The sequence below is a fragment of the Myzus persicae genome, unplaced genomic scaffold (assembly GCF_001856785.1).
Source record: "Myzus persicae strain clone G006 unplaced genomic scaffold, MPER_G0061.0, whole genome shotgun sequence".
Classification (NCBI taxonomy): domain Eukaryota; kingdom Metazoa; phylum Arthropoda; class Insecta; order Hemiptera; family Aphididae; genus Myzus; species Myzus persicae.
In genome coordinates, this window is record NW_019100470.1 from 447,452 (window position 1) to 468,422 (window position 20,971).

Sequence of the window (20,971 nt, forward strand, 5' to 3'; positions counted from 1 at the left end):
TATTGAATAGAAAAAAGTATTTAGATATAAAATGTATAAATATTGATATGTATGACGTACACGATATCTATTGTGATGAAAATATTATGTCAACATATTTAAGTATATTTGTCTTATATTATAAAACGGTAACGACACCGACGCGCGACACCGCTCGTTCGACTTTACACGGTATTCTTTTATTTATATTAATAGTAGTAGGTACATACATAATATTATAATAATATCTAGGAATTTGTCATCAACTATATTATAGTCAGAACCCATATTGTATAGGTATATGTAATGTTTAGGTTAGTTATACGACATAACAGTAGTTACAGTAAGCACCTGCGACGATAATCGTGTAGGTATATAAACGAGAATCCTCCGCACAGAAATAACCGTATTACCTATACATTTTCTTCGCCAATAAAAACTAAATAACAATTATTAATATGACACTTCTCCGTCACTAGTGCCAGATTGAATACAAACGTGTTTATATGGACACAATGGGATTTTGTTTCTAAGGCCGCTTTCACGGTTATGTATATTATAATGTAAAATATCTGCTGGATCTAATGAGTGCGAGAAAACGTTTTATACCATAGTTGCGTAAACCTAAGCGGATTTAACACGTATTATCGTGTTTTTAATTTTGAGTGTATAATATATATATTGACAATAATGCATTTATAGGAACGAACAAAACATACAAGTGGAATGCTCTTGGATTTTTCGCTCACACTTTAGTGTATTTATTTAGATATTCTGTGGCTAGTGTACTTGTATACAAAATAATATCTTACATAAATTACGAGGCGCTTATTGCTCAAAACATATTCCAATTTTTCCAACGTTTCCGGTTAGCTTTTCTCGATTATTATTATTATTATTATTAAAAGTATTGCAGAGATTTACCTGCACTTTGACTCTTCAAAGTACCAACTAGCACAACGTTCCTACCAGGAACCGTGAAAGTTGAAATTTGAAACATATTTTCTGCTCCAGACACAATGGCAGACAAACCAAACATAACGTTTTAAAAAACACACGTCATTATAAAAACAATATATCCTCGCTCTCATGGGAATTGAAAATCTGGTCAGATCCATTATACTTGTTGTACACCAACCATTAATCAATAAAATATGTTAATAAGCGTAAAATCGAAATCAAATACCGAGCGTCGGAGCGTTATCATCGTACAAAATTATTATATTCTATATTTTAACATCATAACGGTTGCCCTCAAAGAAGCAAAAACGAAACCCCCAGTTCCAATCAAAACGAAAACCCTCATACACCGAAATTACAGCTAACACACCACCGCCCGATCAACCATTGCCAATAAATTCCTTGACGAATTAAAATCAATCCTTAACCCTCTCCTAATTGTCCCAACATCGTGATCGGACAAAATCGAGCTCCCCGTCACTGAAATCACTTCCATTCCACGACACACATATTATCATATTTTCAGTATACCCACATCAATCTTGTATAAATATAATTCGATATTTACTGTAATTGTCGAGATATAATAATTTTAAGTTAAAATCTCAATAAAAGGAAAATAGCATCATAAGGCATAGACAGTTGTGAACAGTTTAACACGAAAGTACCAAATAAATGAGTTTTGGCAGATAAAATATAATTAACGTACATATTTCATAGAGATACATCTAAGTTCAATAAATCATAGAACGCCATATTAAAATTAGTGACTAAGCTACACAGTCATTTGCTATTATTAGTAATTACCAAACTATTAAATAATAATGATGATAAATAATACAAATAAATATATTTTTTTTTTGCATTGATCGCGAATAATAGGCCATTACTTTAGCTTCGATAACTAGGCCAATTACTCATTAGCGCTACTTGTTTTAACATTTTCATAAAATATTAGTGTTATTACCTATCGGGTTGAGATTAAATGATAAGAAATCCAATCAATAGAACAAACTTCAGATTGAAGCGTATTTACATAATATTCAAATCATATATTATTATGTATGATTGTATTGTAGGAATTAGATTAATTAGAGACATTATTGGGCAGGTATTTACATAGTTATTAGATAATTGATATTTTAACACTCTGCAATTTCGAAAACCTCAGTACCGCCTACATAAACAAATCTGAAACTAGGCACTTATATAGCTGTTTATATTTAAAGGGTTATTAAAAACAACTGTAGAATGGGAATTTAAAAAATCAAAAAGTATATGCTTGATTTGGACAACGAGATAAACTATAAAATCAAGGTTGTTATACTATAAAAATGCGTTGGTTGCGTTTCTGACATAATTCTTCGGAGCTCTCGGAATAATTAAATGTTCATGAAAGTTTTCAAGACTAAAGTAAAAATCGTCTTTGTATAAATATCCATTTTTGTTTAATTACAAAAAACTGTTTGTTAAGTGTGATTATCTGCAGGTATATTATATTTTAATAAAATGAAACTTTCTTGTATAAAAAAAAATTAAGCTCATGATGACTTTAAATTTTTAATAACATTTCCCCTAAGTATTATTTTGAAACATGACTTTATGAATAGATACTGCAATGCAATTATTGATTCTCTGTAAGATTTAACAGATATTTGTCAGAACTAATTATAAATTTAGCCATAAATCGTGCTTATTATATTTTTTAACAATATGAAGAATCTAAAAGCCAGACTAACCTTATTTAAAAACCTAACTATTCGTTATGTCCAGTCTTGTAAAAATGACACTCTACAGAAAAATAATAATAATAATAATAATAAGATAATTATTGTTTATTTAATTAATTACAATTTTTACTTGTTCGTAATTCGTACTGTGCAAAAACAGCGAAAACTATTTTCGTGTAGGTTAGTCTAATAATTTACAAGTATATATATCTGCAGTATTTATTGTTGCATCGTACGTATCGCATTGCATATAATATAACGATGGCATCTCAATAATTATTAATCTAATTCATACGCTATAGGTACCTCAGACATGTCTATCACGCACATAATAATAAACATTAGGTGTTTTAAATCATTGAATCATTAAGGTTATTTCCATTGTCCTCGCACCCGACACAAAATATGCGTCGACAATGAAATAAAATAATACGACATAATTACTGTAGGTACCGTTGGTTGTGACTGTAACGAGATATTTAGATAATTCGCCCTCGTATATAGCTGTTGTGTACACAATCAGCGGGCATTACGATTTCTTCGAGTCTAATTACATCTGATCGGTATCGAAGAAATCAACAACGACCGTACTTTCGTGTCTCTTACCCGTCTCGGGTTCGGGTGTGATTATGATAATTTAAAGAAAGAAAAAAAAGTGGACAGCACTTATTGTTACGCGCTTTGATCCGGAACGGCCCCGTTGCAGCAATGGCTAGGTATAAATGTAAATACACGTATATATTTATTTTTGTGCAATATGTTCGGTCATTTTTTTGTCGTCCGAGCACCGCAGCAGGTATACGTTATAGGTGCTCGTGTGTTTTAATTAGATTATCTACGGACCCAGGAGGTGTAATCCGGACCAAATTGAAATAAAAGAGACAAAACGCATGAGTACAATGTTGTCACGCGACCCAATCGATTTCGTATATTAAAATGTATGTATACCTACTAATATATATGCCAACATTATAAACATTATAAACACTAACATTATAAGCCACGAAGACTTGTGTAGTTGTGTATGTTTATAATGTGTCTAGACACAAAACTCCGAAGGACTGACTGCAAGACACATATTATATCCATAATATACAATATATCTATATATTATACTCATGCATATCACCATGTTGCGTTCCGGTTATCCATATTATATTATACTTTTGTATAATATGTACTAATGAAAATGAAATCTCCGTACTATTATTTTAAACTGTTATACATAATGTTAAAGTATTTAAAAAGAAAAATAACGAATTATTTATTATATTATTCATTTCATATAGTGGTTATCTATATGTATGATTTACCACTGAAATTAAAATACAGTAAAAGACAACAGATCATCAAATATTATAGTTATATTTGTTAAAAATTATTATTATTTATTTTTTAAGCATTCTGTTGCATCGTCGAAAAAAAATGTATTGCCCTCTACTAAATTATAAAGATTGAAGCGTCGATTGTCTTAAGTGAAAATATGAAAACTGTAAAATAAAAATAAAGTACCTTCTTTTGTCAATAATTAGCATTGATAGATATTTATAGAAACTATTACGATGTTAAATCAATAAATACATTTTTCCAGTTACCTAATTTACTTTAATAATGGCATAGGTAATAACTAATAATTATTCGATTAAACTTTCTAAACTATATATAACTAGAAAAAAAATTTAAATGAGGCATCTGGAATCTGGCGCAGTGCCTAATTAAAGTATTATTTTTTTCTCTGTTTTTTTATTCATATAATCAGTTATATATTTTCAAACAAGAAATGAATATGATGTATCTGCATCGTTGATCTGTTGGTCGTAATGAACTATTGCGTGGTATTATTGGTAATTTCTGACACTGGCCGCACGACCAGGATCAGAAATTCTTAAAAATCGAGCAACAGGTCTAACAAAGGTTTATGGAGACGAAAATTGTCGTGGCTTATTAAGTTATTGTGATAAGTTTGCAATTAAATGAGATAAATATCGAATAAAAAAAAAGTCATTTTTAAATGTCCTTCATTCGAAAAATTCAAATTAGGTTCTCCATTCCGCCCAAGTAAATTTTAATATGAAACAACCCGATACACCCGTATATTTATATATATTTTAAAACTACTATTCGAAATGATTAAACATTGTTCGTATTATTTTTATTTATGATAATACTTGTGTGTGTGGTGTGTGTGTGGTGTGTGGATATGTAATTATATCCCAATTAATATCTCTTATTTATTGATTAGAGGTATATTTAAATTAATTGCATAACATTGTATTAGTTCATTAAAACATAAGATAATATAACCACCTATATGTGAAAAGGTTATTTTTCTGTTTTTGTAATCCCCCATATCTAAACAATGACAGGGTGCAAATGACGTATCAATAATACGTCTGGTGGTGAATGAAAAACTTTTGTAATTATAGTTTTATAGTATCAAAAATAATTATAAAGATTGAATAAATTTATTTTTCTCACATAAGCTATATGATTTGTCTGATAACTCATGTATAGAATATAAACAAATAGTAATGTATAATAGTTATAAGTTATAACTCTTAACTTATTTTAGTAACTGTAGTTAATAACCTTTTTTTTTGTCAGACAAAGTGACAAATTACAATTATCTGTAACTGCAACAATGAAGATTTTAAATTTAAAATACCTAATTATTAAATTCCAATCGAATAAAAGTAAATAATTAAAACTGTAATAAGATTTATGGGAGAAAGGGGATGAGTGGAATACAGAGGTTATAGGGATAGGCTGCACATGCGTGGTTATCTGAAATAATATGAATAATTGCATTTAATAAACATCAAATAACATAACAAATCGTGAATATTTTGTTAAAACCGAATGATTACTATATTTTTCTAAGTCATAATTTAATTAGTACCCCCCATATGATAATATATTCTCAAAACACTATTTTTAGTACATGAGTATCATTTTTTATAGTTGCCTTTTTTTCAAATTCAATTTTAAATTGTTTAAAAAATCACGCTATATGACGTTTAAATAATTTACAAATAACGAAGTACCACATATGCCCTACTTTCTAAGTCTTATGTATAGTTATTAACTTATACTATCATACATTGGTATCGCTAATAAAATAAAATCTTAATTTAAAAGCCGAAATATATTTTCTCATATTAGTTCCTATATATTTTTTTATTTTTTAACACATCTAAGATCAATAAGACATAATTTATAATTGACATCATCGTCGACGATGTATTATACCTAATATAATATATATGTTTAAATGTCCACTTACTAATAATTCTTTATAAATTTAGTTCTTATATAAACAATAGTTCCTCTGTGTAATCAATGCTCTAATATAAAACACACTTTGGTAGTTAAAATATAATTAAAATCTGATTTAATTAATTTAGTTTAAAATATGTTAGCGATTATATGTATTATAAAATAATTGGTGTTATTAAAGCTAAACCACGGTTTGCCGCCAAAATATCGATAAGATTAAAATTTCCCTTGCTTAAATTGTTTTCAAAATTAAATTAATTTTTTTCCGAAGTATAATTTTAAGTAAGTCATTTATAAAAGTGCACGTGTACAATTTATACGCGTTATTTTATTAGACACCTAGGTACTTACTTGAATAATTGTTTTCCTTGTTCGATAATTATATTTTGTATTTTAATAAATAAAGTGAGTGTTTTTAATAAATTTTATTTATTTTATTAATAATTATTAAATAACATATATATATATAAATAGTATTATGTACCTATCACTCCCTCTAATGTAACTTTTATTATAAGATAATAAGTATAACCACTGTTTCTCAGCGTATGTTATTAATCTATTAGAAGAAGTTTTTATTTGAAACCCAGCAACGTTAGATATAATATTTGTATATTTTTTCAAACTTCTTTACTAACATAATATTATACCTGATACCTCAAAATGTAAGAATTTGTGTTTATAGTTTTAAAATTGAAAAACATCGTCCACAAAAATAATATATTAAATATTTTAAATACTTTTTTCGGAGAAATATTTTCATCAATGAAATACATAATGAATAATATGCTATTAATTAATTTTGCATCGTGAAACCCAATAATCAGTCTGTGTTCTGTAGTATAATTTTACCACAGTAATTTGAGTTATTGAGTTCAATAATAGTATGTCCACTTTTTATCTTTCTCGTTCATTATTCTTTGTTTCATTATTACGATCAATGTTAATATTTAATACATTTTGATTCTGGATAAAATTTAAAAGTAAAAACGTTATCTTTTGTCTTATCTGATATAATGTTTGTAGGTTTCTCCATATAAGAAGTTTGAAAGAATTCGAATTCATGTTTTAATTTTTTTAAGTGTAAGTAATTGTCATACCTGTTATTCACTTTTCAAAAATGTAAAAAGATTACCTTTGGAAATAACATTTTTTGTTTGATATGTTAAAGAGTAGCATTAATTATGCATTTATTGGGACAAAAGATACACATTTGTATCAACAGTTAAAAATAACAACAAATAAACAGTTTTTGTTCGTATAAATCGTTAAAACAAGACTTGGATTTTACCAAGAAAATGGTCATACCAATTTTTTAATATTTTAATTTTATCAATGTTACTCGTTTTATCGAGTAACTGTATTTATTTTGATACAAAAAATTAACAACATTCTAAACAAACTTATAAACATGAGTCTAGTCACAACACTTAGGTGCATGTAAATAACTCGAAACTCTAAAACAAGTAATAATTATAATTAATATACATCACAACTTCCAAGTGACGAATAATTATAATTTAATGTGTTTCGAGTCACAAAAATACAAACAATATTATGCTCTTGTTATTATGGTCCTGTTATCCCCTGTGAATTCATATTTAGGTATACACTGTGAAAAACACTGTAATTAAGAACAACAAAATGCAATTCCTATACATAAATGTGCCCATTAGATTAATAACTAAGTATTTTTATAAGATTTATGATAGTACATAATGAATTGTATGTACGGTAAATTACTAAAATACTGTGTATGTCGATTGCAGTTATGATTTTAATAATATCTAAGTCACACTATAATTTGATATGTATCTTATATCAATTACATATAAATTATAAACTAAACATATTAGAAGAATCATAAATGTCAACCTGAATAGTCAATAAATGTATGTGAAAACCCCCAACTTAGTCAATAAATAACACTTTTTAATAATAATTTTAAATTCATACTTATTGCAGTATATTATATTACGTGTATGTACAATAGTGTTCATTTTTAAAACCAATTATCCAGCACGTTCATTATTATTAAGCAGTTATTCGTCGCAAGAAATTATATTATACACTTTTTGATGTAAAATTGATTGAACCGATTATTTACTTTCAATGGACATAATTGTTTAGACAAAACGGTATATCGATCTCAACATAGATAACTATATTATTTTTTTTAATATTTAACTATAATAGATAAGTGTTCATCCATAACTCGATTAGTTATTACTTATTACTGATTCGTGCACCTTATGAAATCATAACTTTTAATTAAATTCTGTTAAAAAAGACTTACCGCTGTTCGTCGAGAAAATGTTCCAGACTGTGAGAGCGAGTATCGCCTACACGCACACACAAACAGGGTGTGCGCAAACAAGGGTGGAAGGTATAAAAGACCTGCGTTTACGATGTTGCGGGTCACTTTCGGGGCAAAAGCTCATTTTGACGATTGACTATCAGTGTTTGTGTTTATGTATAGTATAACCATGCCTCTGAGACCACAAATCGCAACAACGTGTTATTTTTGTATGGTTTTACTAGCGATCGTAGTCATATTCACAGTGGATAATGGAGCAGCTAAACGTGAGTGATTATTTATCATTAATAATACTACTTGTTAAAAAAATAACAATTATTTTATTACAATCTTGTCATATATAAAGTACTACATATTTTCCATAAGTTGTATTATTTTTTTTTATTATTAAAACAGAGATTAAACCTTCTGTTATAGTGTTATTTAATTGTTAGAGGCATTTTTATTTTATTGATAGCATTAATAGTATAATTTTAATTGTAATGCTTTATTTTTAATAAAATGTTATGCATGAGTTTAGTGCATTCTTGTTTAATATTTATTTAATTATAAAAAATATACTAAACAAGAATATACTAAACTGATACATACGTTTTATTAAAAATAAAAAATAAAACATTAAATTTAATATTCATATTGAAAATCATAGATGATTATCAAAGAATGCTTATGCTGATTACTTAACACAATTTTTAAACACTATTAACAATAAATTATTAAATATTATCAACTATTTTTTTTTAACCTATTTATAAAATAAAATATATATAAATATAAACATACGAAAATTCTTATATTATTTTCTATGGATAAATTATTTATTTTGACCATCAATCAATACATTTGAAAATTAAATGGTATATTGTCAATCGCTTACCACATCCATCTTTATTTCTGTCAAAAAAAAAAAATAGTCAGAATCTTCTCCAATTTCATATAATATGACAAACCGAAATCATTCATTCCAATTTTTCAAAATGTTTCAATATTATTAATTAAATATATTCGTAATTCATGAGAATTATAATATTAAAATCTGTTAAGAACTTTTTTAAGAATATATTATTTATGAAATAAAAGCGATTTAATGTAGTACAATAAATGATCACGTGTAATATACGACTAAACTATTTTATAAACAATTATATTCTACAAATAGAATTCATTTATTCCTGGCTATCGGAATTTTTCTTTAAATAATAATATTTAAAAATATTACGAATTTAACTAAATATGAATACAATATCATATTGAAGTAGGTAATACATTATAAAAAGGGGAATATAAGCTTATTATTATTATTTTTTTTTTAATGAGATTGTAACATATTATATCAATTATTATCTAAACTATAACAATATAAACATAATAATAATAATAATAGTAATAATACAAATATAATAATATTGGAAATAGACAATACATGCGATAATGCTAAATTTTAGATTATATTAAAAAGGGAATAATGATTATTAGTAAAACCATAAGGTTAGTTATTAAACCATCTTATATCAAAATAAAAAGCATGTGTTAACAGCTCATTTGTATTTGTTTGAGAACAATTTTATTTTAATGTTAAATATCTAAAATATATCATGTAGATTTTCTACTATTTCTTCTATTTTATACATACATATTTATGTGTTCGAGCTTAAGATGATTATTTATTGATATATACATACATATTTAATTTTACAAAAGGGTTTATACTTAATGTTGGTAAAAATTAAGCAATATTTCTACAGATTAAAAATTACACGTTCATCTATTCGAGAACTATAAAGTGTTTAATTTAAACACTTTATAGTTGATAATATCATTCCAATAATATTATCAACTATAAAGTGTTTAATTTCAGTCTTAAAGTAAAAAAAAAATTCAAATAGCTTATAAACGAGTCAAGTAATAGTATAACTTATATAGTTGTATGTTTAGAATAACACACCTAATGGTAGTTATTGTGTTATAAATGCACTAATATTGCCTGCGTATATCGCCGTGCAATACAATATAATTAACACTTTTAAAATGTTATACGTTTCGAAAATAATTATGTACTATATGTACTGGTGAAATTAATCATTAACCTTAATCAACATTAATATTTCTTGAAGAGATACCAGTGTATTGTATTTATATTTGGATATCTTCAATCATGTATACATTTATGTTTATAATTCAAACATCATACCACAGGTATCCAACAATTATTATACGCTTAGTCTAATTCTGTGTCACTATTATAGCTATGGCAAAAATTAATCTAGTTAATTATTTAACACTAGCTGTAGTTTTATTTACAATTTTATTTTGGCTAATGATTACGTTAATTCGCTTTATTTTTCGTTTATATTTTATTTATTTATTTATTTATTTATTTATATTAACGGGCGAAGCAATTTACAACAATTTAACACAATTTAACATTTTATATTGACTATGCATATTAAGAACAATAATTATTGCTCATAACCATCCTCAGTTTATTTCTAAGACAATTTTAGACAGTTTAAAACGATACTACCACCTATTATCAATTGAAAATAAACTTCAAAACTATTCAATTATAAACAATTGTAATTGTTTCAGTATGTGATATGATTTAAAACAATACTACTGTAAACTATAACTTATATTTAATTATTTTAATTTAATAATTAATAATTGAGTAAGATAAGCTAAAAAGAATTAATTTTTGAACACAAAAATTAAATTCAGGAATAACTTAGTAATATAAATTAAACGAAAAATACTAAAATCTCACCAAATCCCGTTTACTTTGTGTACCATGACAAAAATGCTTAAAAACAGAAAATAATATTTAAACATAAGGTAATAGTGTAATCAACTTTTTATTAAAGGTATAGCTTGAGCTATTTTTCGAATATTTTAGTTAAAATTTAAAAATATATACATTATACTTCACTATTTAAATATAATATAGTATATATTATATCATCTATAAAAATAGAAAAGACGTTAATAATTGCAATATTATTTATTTATTTCCGTACCAAATAATATAGGTATTTATTTACACATTTACCTTCTAAGCACTACTTATTACGTCTATTTAAACTTATTAATAAAACACAATAACTAGATTATCACAAAGAAGGAATAAATTATTCATTCAAAATATTTATTTAGAGTTTCAATTGATAGCCGAAATCAATAATATATGTACGATGTTTTAACAATTTTACCTTAAAATTACATTAAATCATAATATGAAATTCTTGTGGCTCCTTGTAAAGTTGGATCCAACACAGTTGGTCATAACTTATAAAATATTATTACTTTTGAGTTCGGTTCAGATATTATGTTATTCAATAATTTTTATGACGCTCAAGTTTTAACATTTTATTTGAAACAAGTAAAATAAATACCTATAGATTATCCGTTTCTGGTTACTTTGTAAAAGTACAAAAATCATTTTTAGAAAGAATGAAAGAATTTAGATACTAACAACTTGCATTTTGGGATTGTGAGAAAATCAAAACTTTATTAGTAATATCTCAATTTGTTGAATTGCCGACAAATTGTACATCCGTGCAGACACATATTACATAATATGAGAATTCAACTTTTCGATAAGATAACTTAAAATTTATCTTTTCAATATTTCAAAACTACCAATGTCACGCTATCGTACTAATTACATCACTATATACATAAACTATAATATGTTTATATAGGTACGTCACAAATATTATGTCAATAGCTTATTATATGTATTCTTTGAAAATGTATAAATACCTGCAACTTATAAAAAAAGTAAAACATTTAAAACCATATATTTATATGTGGTATAGAAAAAAATAAAAAAATATCAACGTTTGAAAACTGATGAACATTGAAAATAATAATATAATAATACAAAAAATCAAAGAAAATTAGTATCAATAATAACTGGATTCATTATTCTCTTTGACGTCAAATATCATTGTCATTTCTCTTTATGCAAGAGCTCTAAACGGACTTATTACTTTTCTATTTTTAAATCTTTTTATATGCACAGCGAATAAATTTAATTAGGTACCTATCACATACTATTTAAACGTATTTTAGTATTGATATAATTTAAATAGTTTTAACAATGATTCATACTTTGATAAAACTTTTTTATTGTAATACGAGTAGACATAAAATATAAAATATTTCTTTTGTTACTGATATTGTGTCTTATAGGTGCCAACTATTATAAACATAGAACATAGAACTGTTATTTTATAGGTACCTACTGTTATAAACATAGAACTGTTATTTCCTAATTTAAAAAGTACATAACAACGTAAATTGGAACTTGGAAAATAAAAAACAAAACCAAAAGTTATTTACAATATAATTAACATCATCTATAATAATATTTGAATAATTTTAAAATCGTTGCATTGTTGCACGAACAAGGAACAACTATTTGAAAAAATCTATTTAAAAAATTCTTATTTGAAAACAATATTTTCATTATTTTATTTTGTTTGGTATTTAATAATCATATTATAGAATACATATACTTAGAGTAGCAGTTATTCGAATTTTTCAGTCAAATTTAAATAATATCTTATCGCTCATCACATTGGATTGCATTATGATAATAAACTTGAAATGTTAATGTTATATCCTTTATTTACTCAAATATAATTTCCACTGCATCCACATTACACATACGTCTTATACTTACACCGCACTGACTTTGAATAATATATCAATATATGTGTGTAGTATATTTGTAAACAAACATTTAATAAATATTTTGAATAACTATAGAAAATATCTCACAAATAAACCTAATAAATGCCTAAATATTTCAACGAAATAAATCATAGTATGCGTTTACCAGTCACTAAAAAAAATATTTCAATAACGGTTTTTTGTTTACTCGTTCAATACATTAATTTTATAGGCATAAAATAACACCCTGCATAAGTAAAAATATTAAATACAGATTGCTTGATAATAGATATTTAATGAATTATAAAATCACAAATAATCAATTTCGACAACAGATCATTTTAAATTTGTATTCATCGTTTATCAAATTAGTTGGTTTCGGATTATTAAGTTATCAGCTGTGGTAATTCAAAAAACTGTTGAACAAGGTTAAAAAATATTAAAGTATTTAACCCTACGTGTGCTGTTTTAGTTAAGTATGATATATGAACATCAAACAATCTGAAAGTTAAGGATTACTGCTGTGAAAAATTTGTTTTTATTCCTTTGACAGATTAATTAAGTTTTTGCCTAAAATGTGTTTACTCAATCAGGGGATCTGATGAAATTGCTACAAAAGCTTTATATTTACATTTTGATCATTATATCGGTAAAGTGTAAGGTATATGTCAAATTATTGTACTTCTGTACTATTAGAAATAAACTAAAAACATTTAATCTTTTTTAAATAAAATCAGATGATTGTGCTATTGTATGATTAATCAAACAATATGCATAATTTCGACAGAAAAAATTATACATTTACTTTTTTGAAACTATGTCTTTAGTGGCCACGATAAAAAGAAAAAACATTTTTAACAACTATTTGTTTCAATTAAAATTAAATATCAACCTTTTTGAATGATTAAAAGTTTCGCCTTGTATTAAGTCGGTAACTGTATTAACTTGATTATCTGTAAGAAATAAAGTAATCGAATAGTTATTGTTTATTAATATTTAGTATAGGTACGTTGTGTAAATTCAAGGGAAAAATCGCTCTCCTCCGAATCTAAAATAACGACAAGAAATAAACGATTGACAATTGACAAATATTTTAAGTGACGTTTAAAAAAAAATGAACTATATTTTTTAAGAAAGTGTATTTTTACCATTTCAATTACCTCGTCTATATTTTAATGAGTATAATTACTATATAATTTGTTTATGAGATTGTCGCATTTTGCATTTTAAATTTAAAAAATTGTTTTCACAACAAACTGCAATATTATTTCCTCGGTCGAATTTTATCAAACTATAAATAGACCATTACTTTTAGTCTTTCTAGTCTCTATTTTTTTAGTATTCGTTTACTTTGTATCAAAAATTCATCTTCATTTCAGGAAGTATAATATTTGTTTTGAATTAGGTTGCTCAAGAATCGAGGTATCTTTATCTAAAATAATCCTAGTCAATGTCAAATAATTTAACTACCTATATGACAGTGTGATAGGTATTCGATTTAAATTTAAATCCATTGTCGAAAATCAGTTAAAAATAAACACAATATGATAATAAGAAATGGATTTCACTCAAAAAATATAGTATTATAAACCGCGGTCTGTGCTCGTATTATATAAAATATTAATCGGTATGGTCTACCCATAAACTGAAAAATAAAAAAAGACTTAAACTATAGCTTCAGTTTATATAATATGCATTAATGTGCCATATGTATATACCCTATAATATGGCCTATATTATAATGTATACAAGATGATTCAAAAGCATGCTTACCCCCTTTTTCTTAAAAAATGCAGTTATTCAAAATCTGATTTTTGGAATTTTTAAATATACTTTAAGGCCGTATATTCAAATTCTTGAGATTTTTTATACTCCTTAAAGAGAGCGTCTTGTAGAGATACAAACTTCTGTTTTTCAAATAAAAACCACACTTTTCTGCTAAAAATTATTTAGTGGGTCATTTTCTGAAAATGTTGACGTATCAAAATCCGAGTACTCTTTTTGAGTTATTTAACTTTGTGCCTTAAGGATATACGTCCTATGATATTATATATTCGATCCAAAATCGCACATATTTTATATTTTTATAAAACCATTTTTTAAGAACTATATCATCCTTAGTATATAAACATTCAAACAACTGGATAACTAATTGTTCACATTTTGAATTAGGCGGATAAACGGTTTCAAAAAGAATATATTCACTAAATAATTTACAGTGACGGAGGGTGGTTAGCAGTACACTCACGTCGAGTGTATACCTATAGCACAAACAAATCTCGGGAATTCGAAAATTGAAAATATCGCCTCCGAGTATGTATATTTTAATAGTCACAAAATCAGAATTCGAATAAATCAAAGGAAAAAATCGAGGTGAGCACGCTGGCGGGGCGAATCACTCTGTATACAGAATCGAACGTCGCGAGATCGTCAGGTTTATCCGCTTTATTGTGATGCATAATGTAAACGTTATTTGATCCAGTTCGACGTTAGTGTGAATAGTTCGGCGGACGTCATAAATGAACGTTTAAATGAATTATGATACTTGTGCGGAATATTGGAATTCGTTTGGCGAGATGAAAATATTGCGCGTGATGATGATTTTTTATCGCCGCCGCCGTGTGGCTAAAAATTCATTCGGGTTTTTTTCCCCCACCAAAAACGTTCTACGTCATTCGCCGCGGTTATGCAATAGGGCCGACAGTTATTTATTTATTTTTTATCGGTTTATTTTTTACTGCACAATGCGAACAGGGCAGACTCGGAGGATATAGACACTGGTACAAAGCTATCGGGGTAAACATTTCCGGTCGAACATAATACGAGTCGCGTGCACCTACCTATATAATACCTATCGACTGACTGGAAGAATCTGTACGGATTTTTAAGGATTTTAGCTGAACTCTTATTCTCTGACGTATTGGGTCTCGGTGGTTTCCGTTCACCGCGGTTTAGTGAAAACAAAAAACAAAAAAAAGGATCATGTGTTTTCTCTCTACATAAAACGGATCACATACGTAAAATAAATCGTTAAAGATTTCTTGTTATGTTACGGTGTACACGAATTCGTACCTAGAAACAAAAGGTCCGTAACTACGTAAATATATATTATTTTCACGAGAGCTTCTTGGGATGATTTTTATTTCCATGACTACATTTCCTATAAACTAATGAAACCCTTTCGTTATAAAATTAAAAACACTTCGTTACCTAAATAATTGTAAATACAATATCACGCACGGCAATCAAATAATCCAAATAATAAGGTATTAATATTTTTTCAATTTTAAACTCATTTGGTATTTGAAAATATTGTGTAATTATTTGATACACATTGTGTTTATTTAGTTACTCGCAGGGACGCCATAAATTTAATGTATATTGTTTTGATCTCATGAGATATATTTTTTTTTAACAAGGTTTATTTACTAGCCTACTGAATTCAATAATATATTTAAAGTTGTAATGTTGAAAATCATTTTATTCGTCTTTCAAATATTCTTCTGAAATACAATGACCACTTTTATAATATTTCGTGTAGTTTCGAGCTTTGGTCCTTCTTGACTACTTGTTTACTAAATCCTTACTGACCCTAAATGTACTTAACGCAGTTCCACTGCGTTTCATTCCAATCAGAGTACACACAATTAATTCGTTGTTGTTTTTTAATGTTTCTCACTTTTTTTTTTTTTTATTAGTCTTGAAATTATAAATGTCTCCTTCGACAACTAGAACATTAGCATTACATTTGTATGTACATTTACATTTTAGTAATAACACATTCAACTAAAGATTAAGAGAAGAATACAAATAGAAGAAAAAGAAAAGAAAAATAATTAATCAATTGATTAATTAAATAATTACAGTGCTAAAATACAATTTAGTTAATTATGTAAATACTTTACAATTGTTGGTTTTATCTTATATTAGGTTTAATATTTTTATTATTTTAAAGAATTCTACTGTGTTGATTTCGTCTGGATGTAGACTTGTTCCAATAGGCAATAAGGTGGCTTATATTGAGTTACTCTCTTTGTTTTTCTTACTCCCTGCATTCCCCAAAATGGGGAAAAGTAGACAAGGAATCTGCTTGGCACATTGGTGGGTCACCTTTTGCCATCAAATATCCGTGGGTCTTTTTACACTTTTACATCAGTTTAATAATTTAAACTAATTCCCATGGGAAATACGGGAATGAACGGATATTCTCTGATCTAGTATCTGATGCAACTTAATAGATAATACACTCCGACGTCCACATAATACCTCGTAAAATCGAAAAATATACTAATTGGTTTTAGAAATTAAAGAATAATATTATTATATATTTACCAAATTGCTGCTACGTCGTGGATCTACATTACATTAAAAAACACAATAATAATTACATAAATCGCTAAAAATTAATTTTTTTTAATTTAGTCGTAATAATAGAAAAATAATAAAATTAACTAATTTAATAAACACGAAATTTAAATAATTATAATCTAAATGTTATTCTTGATCTGTTTAAATTAAAAGTGTGTTGTTTCATTCTTTGTGTACCTCGTTATTTTAAAACCATGTTTAATTACGTTTCGTTTTTTAAATAAACAAATCGTTTTGTCCCTCCTGCAGCGTTTAGACTTTGGACGTCTAATAAATAATATCGTTGTCTGTCTTTATTATACACATTATTGAAGCAGTGACATCCTCTAGCTTTAGTTTTTTAATCATCTGGGCTTAAATTAATAAACGCTGTTTTACTAATATCCACTAATCGTATAAAAAAAATAATTTTAAAACAATTCTATTTTTTGTAATAAAGTTTTTTATAATTAAATTATGTTTTAAATACATTAAGTTGTATTACACTGTCACGTGGTTAAGTTAAATTAAAATGTCCACTAACATTTCAAAACTTTGAATTTTCTTTTATAAACAGTGATTTACAATATCAAGAATAATAATCTTTGGTATTTCTTTTAACATCATTATAGCTTATCATGCAATTATATGTACCTACCAAATAATTGTATTCCAAAAATTGCATTTTCTTTAAAGTATTGTCTTAAATATTGTAAAAAGCTATTTTAGGATATTTATTTCGATAGTCAATAACAACAATGGTTTTTCATTAAAATAAGAATTGAAATCTAGTTAAATTTAGTTGAATAAAAATTTTTAAAAAATGTAGGTATAGTATAATATATTATATTTTTTAATTCATGTTTTGAATAGAAATTCACTCATCAAACCACATCATATTATATTTTTAAGTAATAAATAAAATTGAGAAAATATAATATGTATATGAAACGGTGTTTGTCAATTGCGCCGATTTTTCTAGACTACCTGTAATTTATACATCTTTTGCGCCGGTGGATTTATCCCAAACGAAAATGGTATACTTCTTTTGCGCCAATAAATTTATCATAAATTAATTTGGTATACATAATATATTATATCTGTTGTGCCAGAAAGATATTATAAAATATAAAATATCATATTATTATACTATTATTAGATTATAATATAATTATCAAACATATAAAATAAAATGTAATTTAAAAAATGTAAAAAATGTAAAAAATTAAAATACATATAAATAAACGATGATAAATTACATATGAATAAATTGTCAAAAAGTATTAACATTTCATTTCTTGTAATGGTGACTTACCGACTTCACAAATTGAAACATATTGATAGTACCGTCATATTATCATGTTATCTCATTTTTATTAGCGGATATTCCGATTTGACCAATTTATTGCATGTAGATAGATAACGTATAGTATGTAGTACTATGTACAGTTTAAAACGTCGCGATTTATAATCGTCCGTGTGTAATATAAACGCAGACGAGTACGTTCAAATCGCCTAGTGTGTAATCAGCTTATTTTTCAACTTCAGTATTGCCGGCGCAATTAATGTATAATCTTTTTTGGACCTAAATATCGTCCGGCGCAGTTGATGTATAACCTTTTTGAATCCCATAATTTTTTTTTCCTTACCTGTGATTTCTGGCGCAATTGACATATACCCATATGAAATATGTAAGTATAAAAGCAAATACGTATAAAAAGAAACCATGATGTTTGTAGAATGTAGGTAGATTATAAATTATTATAAAAATATGTTATTTTATAAAGTACGCCTATTCAAGGAAGAATTTTTTTTATATAAGCCAAAGTATGTATACATTTATGAAAAAATTCATTAGGCATGACATTCTTAATATAATGTTTCTATAGATGTTGGTAGCAAAAAACGTCTTATTTTAGATTAAACGGTGAAAAAAACAATAAGAATACTCCTAAGTTATAATATCAAATATTATCTAAACTTCAATGATATTGGTATACGTAATTTTTCTATAAACATCTACATAATAATCATACCTACTAGCTAGTAGCCAGTAACTCATAATTTACTAAATAAATTCTTTGATCTCTGATTAATTTCAAAGTATATTTGTACAAAATATTTTTAAACTGGATTGAATGTCTATAAAAATAAATAAAATATAAAATGTATTTTTTTTAATAATATTTGCAAGTAATAAATTATAAATATACTACTAATATTTTTGAATTATGTATTTGTATTAATGCGTCTCAATAAAATAGTCTTTTAAATATATTTTCATCTGTTATTATATGGACTTTTAATAACTAGTTTTGAGTTTTATAAATTGAAAACTATTGTTGTTATGAATATTTAATTACTTAATTGGAATACAAATCATGTCTTTGTCATAGCATAGAAAATATTATATTTCCATATTTCCATGTACAGGTAATAAACATTTTAAATATTTTCCGAATTTCAATTTCTAAGGGAAATAACCGGTGACACTTTTTATCACCTTCCTACTTGTGAGTTTATATTATTATAAAGCACCTACATATATATATATATATATGTATTTTGCAGAACTTTTGAAGAATTATATGATTTTAAATTTTTTCAACCTTTGTATACCTATCGCTGTTTTAACAAAACGAATTTTAAAATATTTTACAAATTGTGGGATTAATGTGTTATTTTGCACTGAGTGTTTTAAAATTGTGACAGTTATAATTTAAATAATAATAAATACATTATACGTTAAATATTGGCAAAAAATCCAAAATGTACCAATGTAACGCGTGTAAAATATAATAACGTAAAGTTTAACGGTAGTTTTGGTATGAAACCTATATATGGCTATAATATCTTTAAACACTATTTCATTGTATACAATGTCACATGCTACATTTAATTCAAAGACAATAAATTATTATCAAATAAAATCTGGCTGTGGTTCTTATTCTCTATATTATTGATAAATAGATAACGAATGTAATCGGTTATTTCATACAGTATACGCGAACTTATTCATTGATTAAATAGTTTCAATTACATCGATAATCTATAAAATAAATGAATAATTCCAAGTTATAACCGTTAGGTACATCAACGTTGCACATGAAATAGATCAATCGTCGTTGATAAAGAATAACTTTAGAAATTAAAAATAATCGACTGCAACAGACAAATGTGCGTATAAATAAAATCATATTTTACCTATTTTACAAATAAAATGCATAATAAGTATATAATACAATATCAGTTATTTATTTTTATTATCTGTGGGTAGGTACCTAGAAATAAAAAAAAGCATCAAAATCAATTAGACACAGTGGTGTATTGGTAAATATATTTATGGGTATACGCACTAATAAAATATGTATAATCTACCAAAAAAAAATTTTCTCGCTTCGCTCGTAGTCAATAATCATTACAATAATTAGGTGACTTAATTTATATTATTTTTATTTTATTTCTTTATTAAATTTTCAGTATTTTTACTAATATAATAATATTAAAATTAACACTGATCATCAATGGAACCGACTAGTATTCATTCTTCTTTGTCAAACGATACTACGATAAGTACAATAAGTCGTAAACTCGAATAGCAAGATTCAAGAAGGAAAATACCCATTATTGCAGTAACAATAATTTATAAATAAATCTATAAATAAACACCATAAACCATTTAATTGGC

The 20,971-nt window shown here is 26.0% G+C and overlaps 1 protein-coding gene across 1 annotated transcript in view; it reads left to right on the top strand.

Annotated features, from left to right (window-relative positions):
* The first annotated feature begins 8,347 nt into the window (after window positions 1–8,347).
* The window catches only part of LOC111043122, a 23,803-nt gene continuing 11,179 nt past the window's right edge, over window positions 8,348–20,971 (top strand). Inside the window, exon 1 of the mRNA XM_022327971.1 lies at window positions 8,348–8,528. Coding sequence (XP_022183663.1) covers window positions 8,417–8,528 — 112 coding nt within the window. The 5' untranslated portion in view covers window positions 8,348–8,416. The remainder of the gene's footprint in view (window positions 8,529–20,971) is intronic.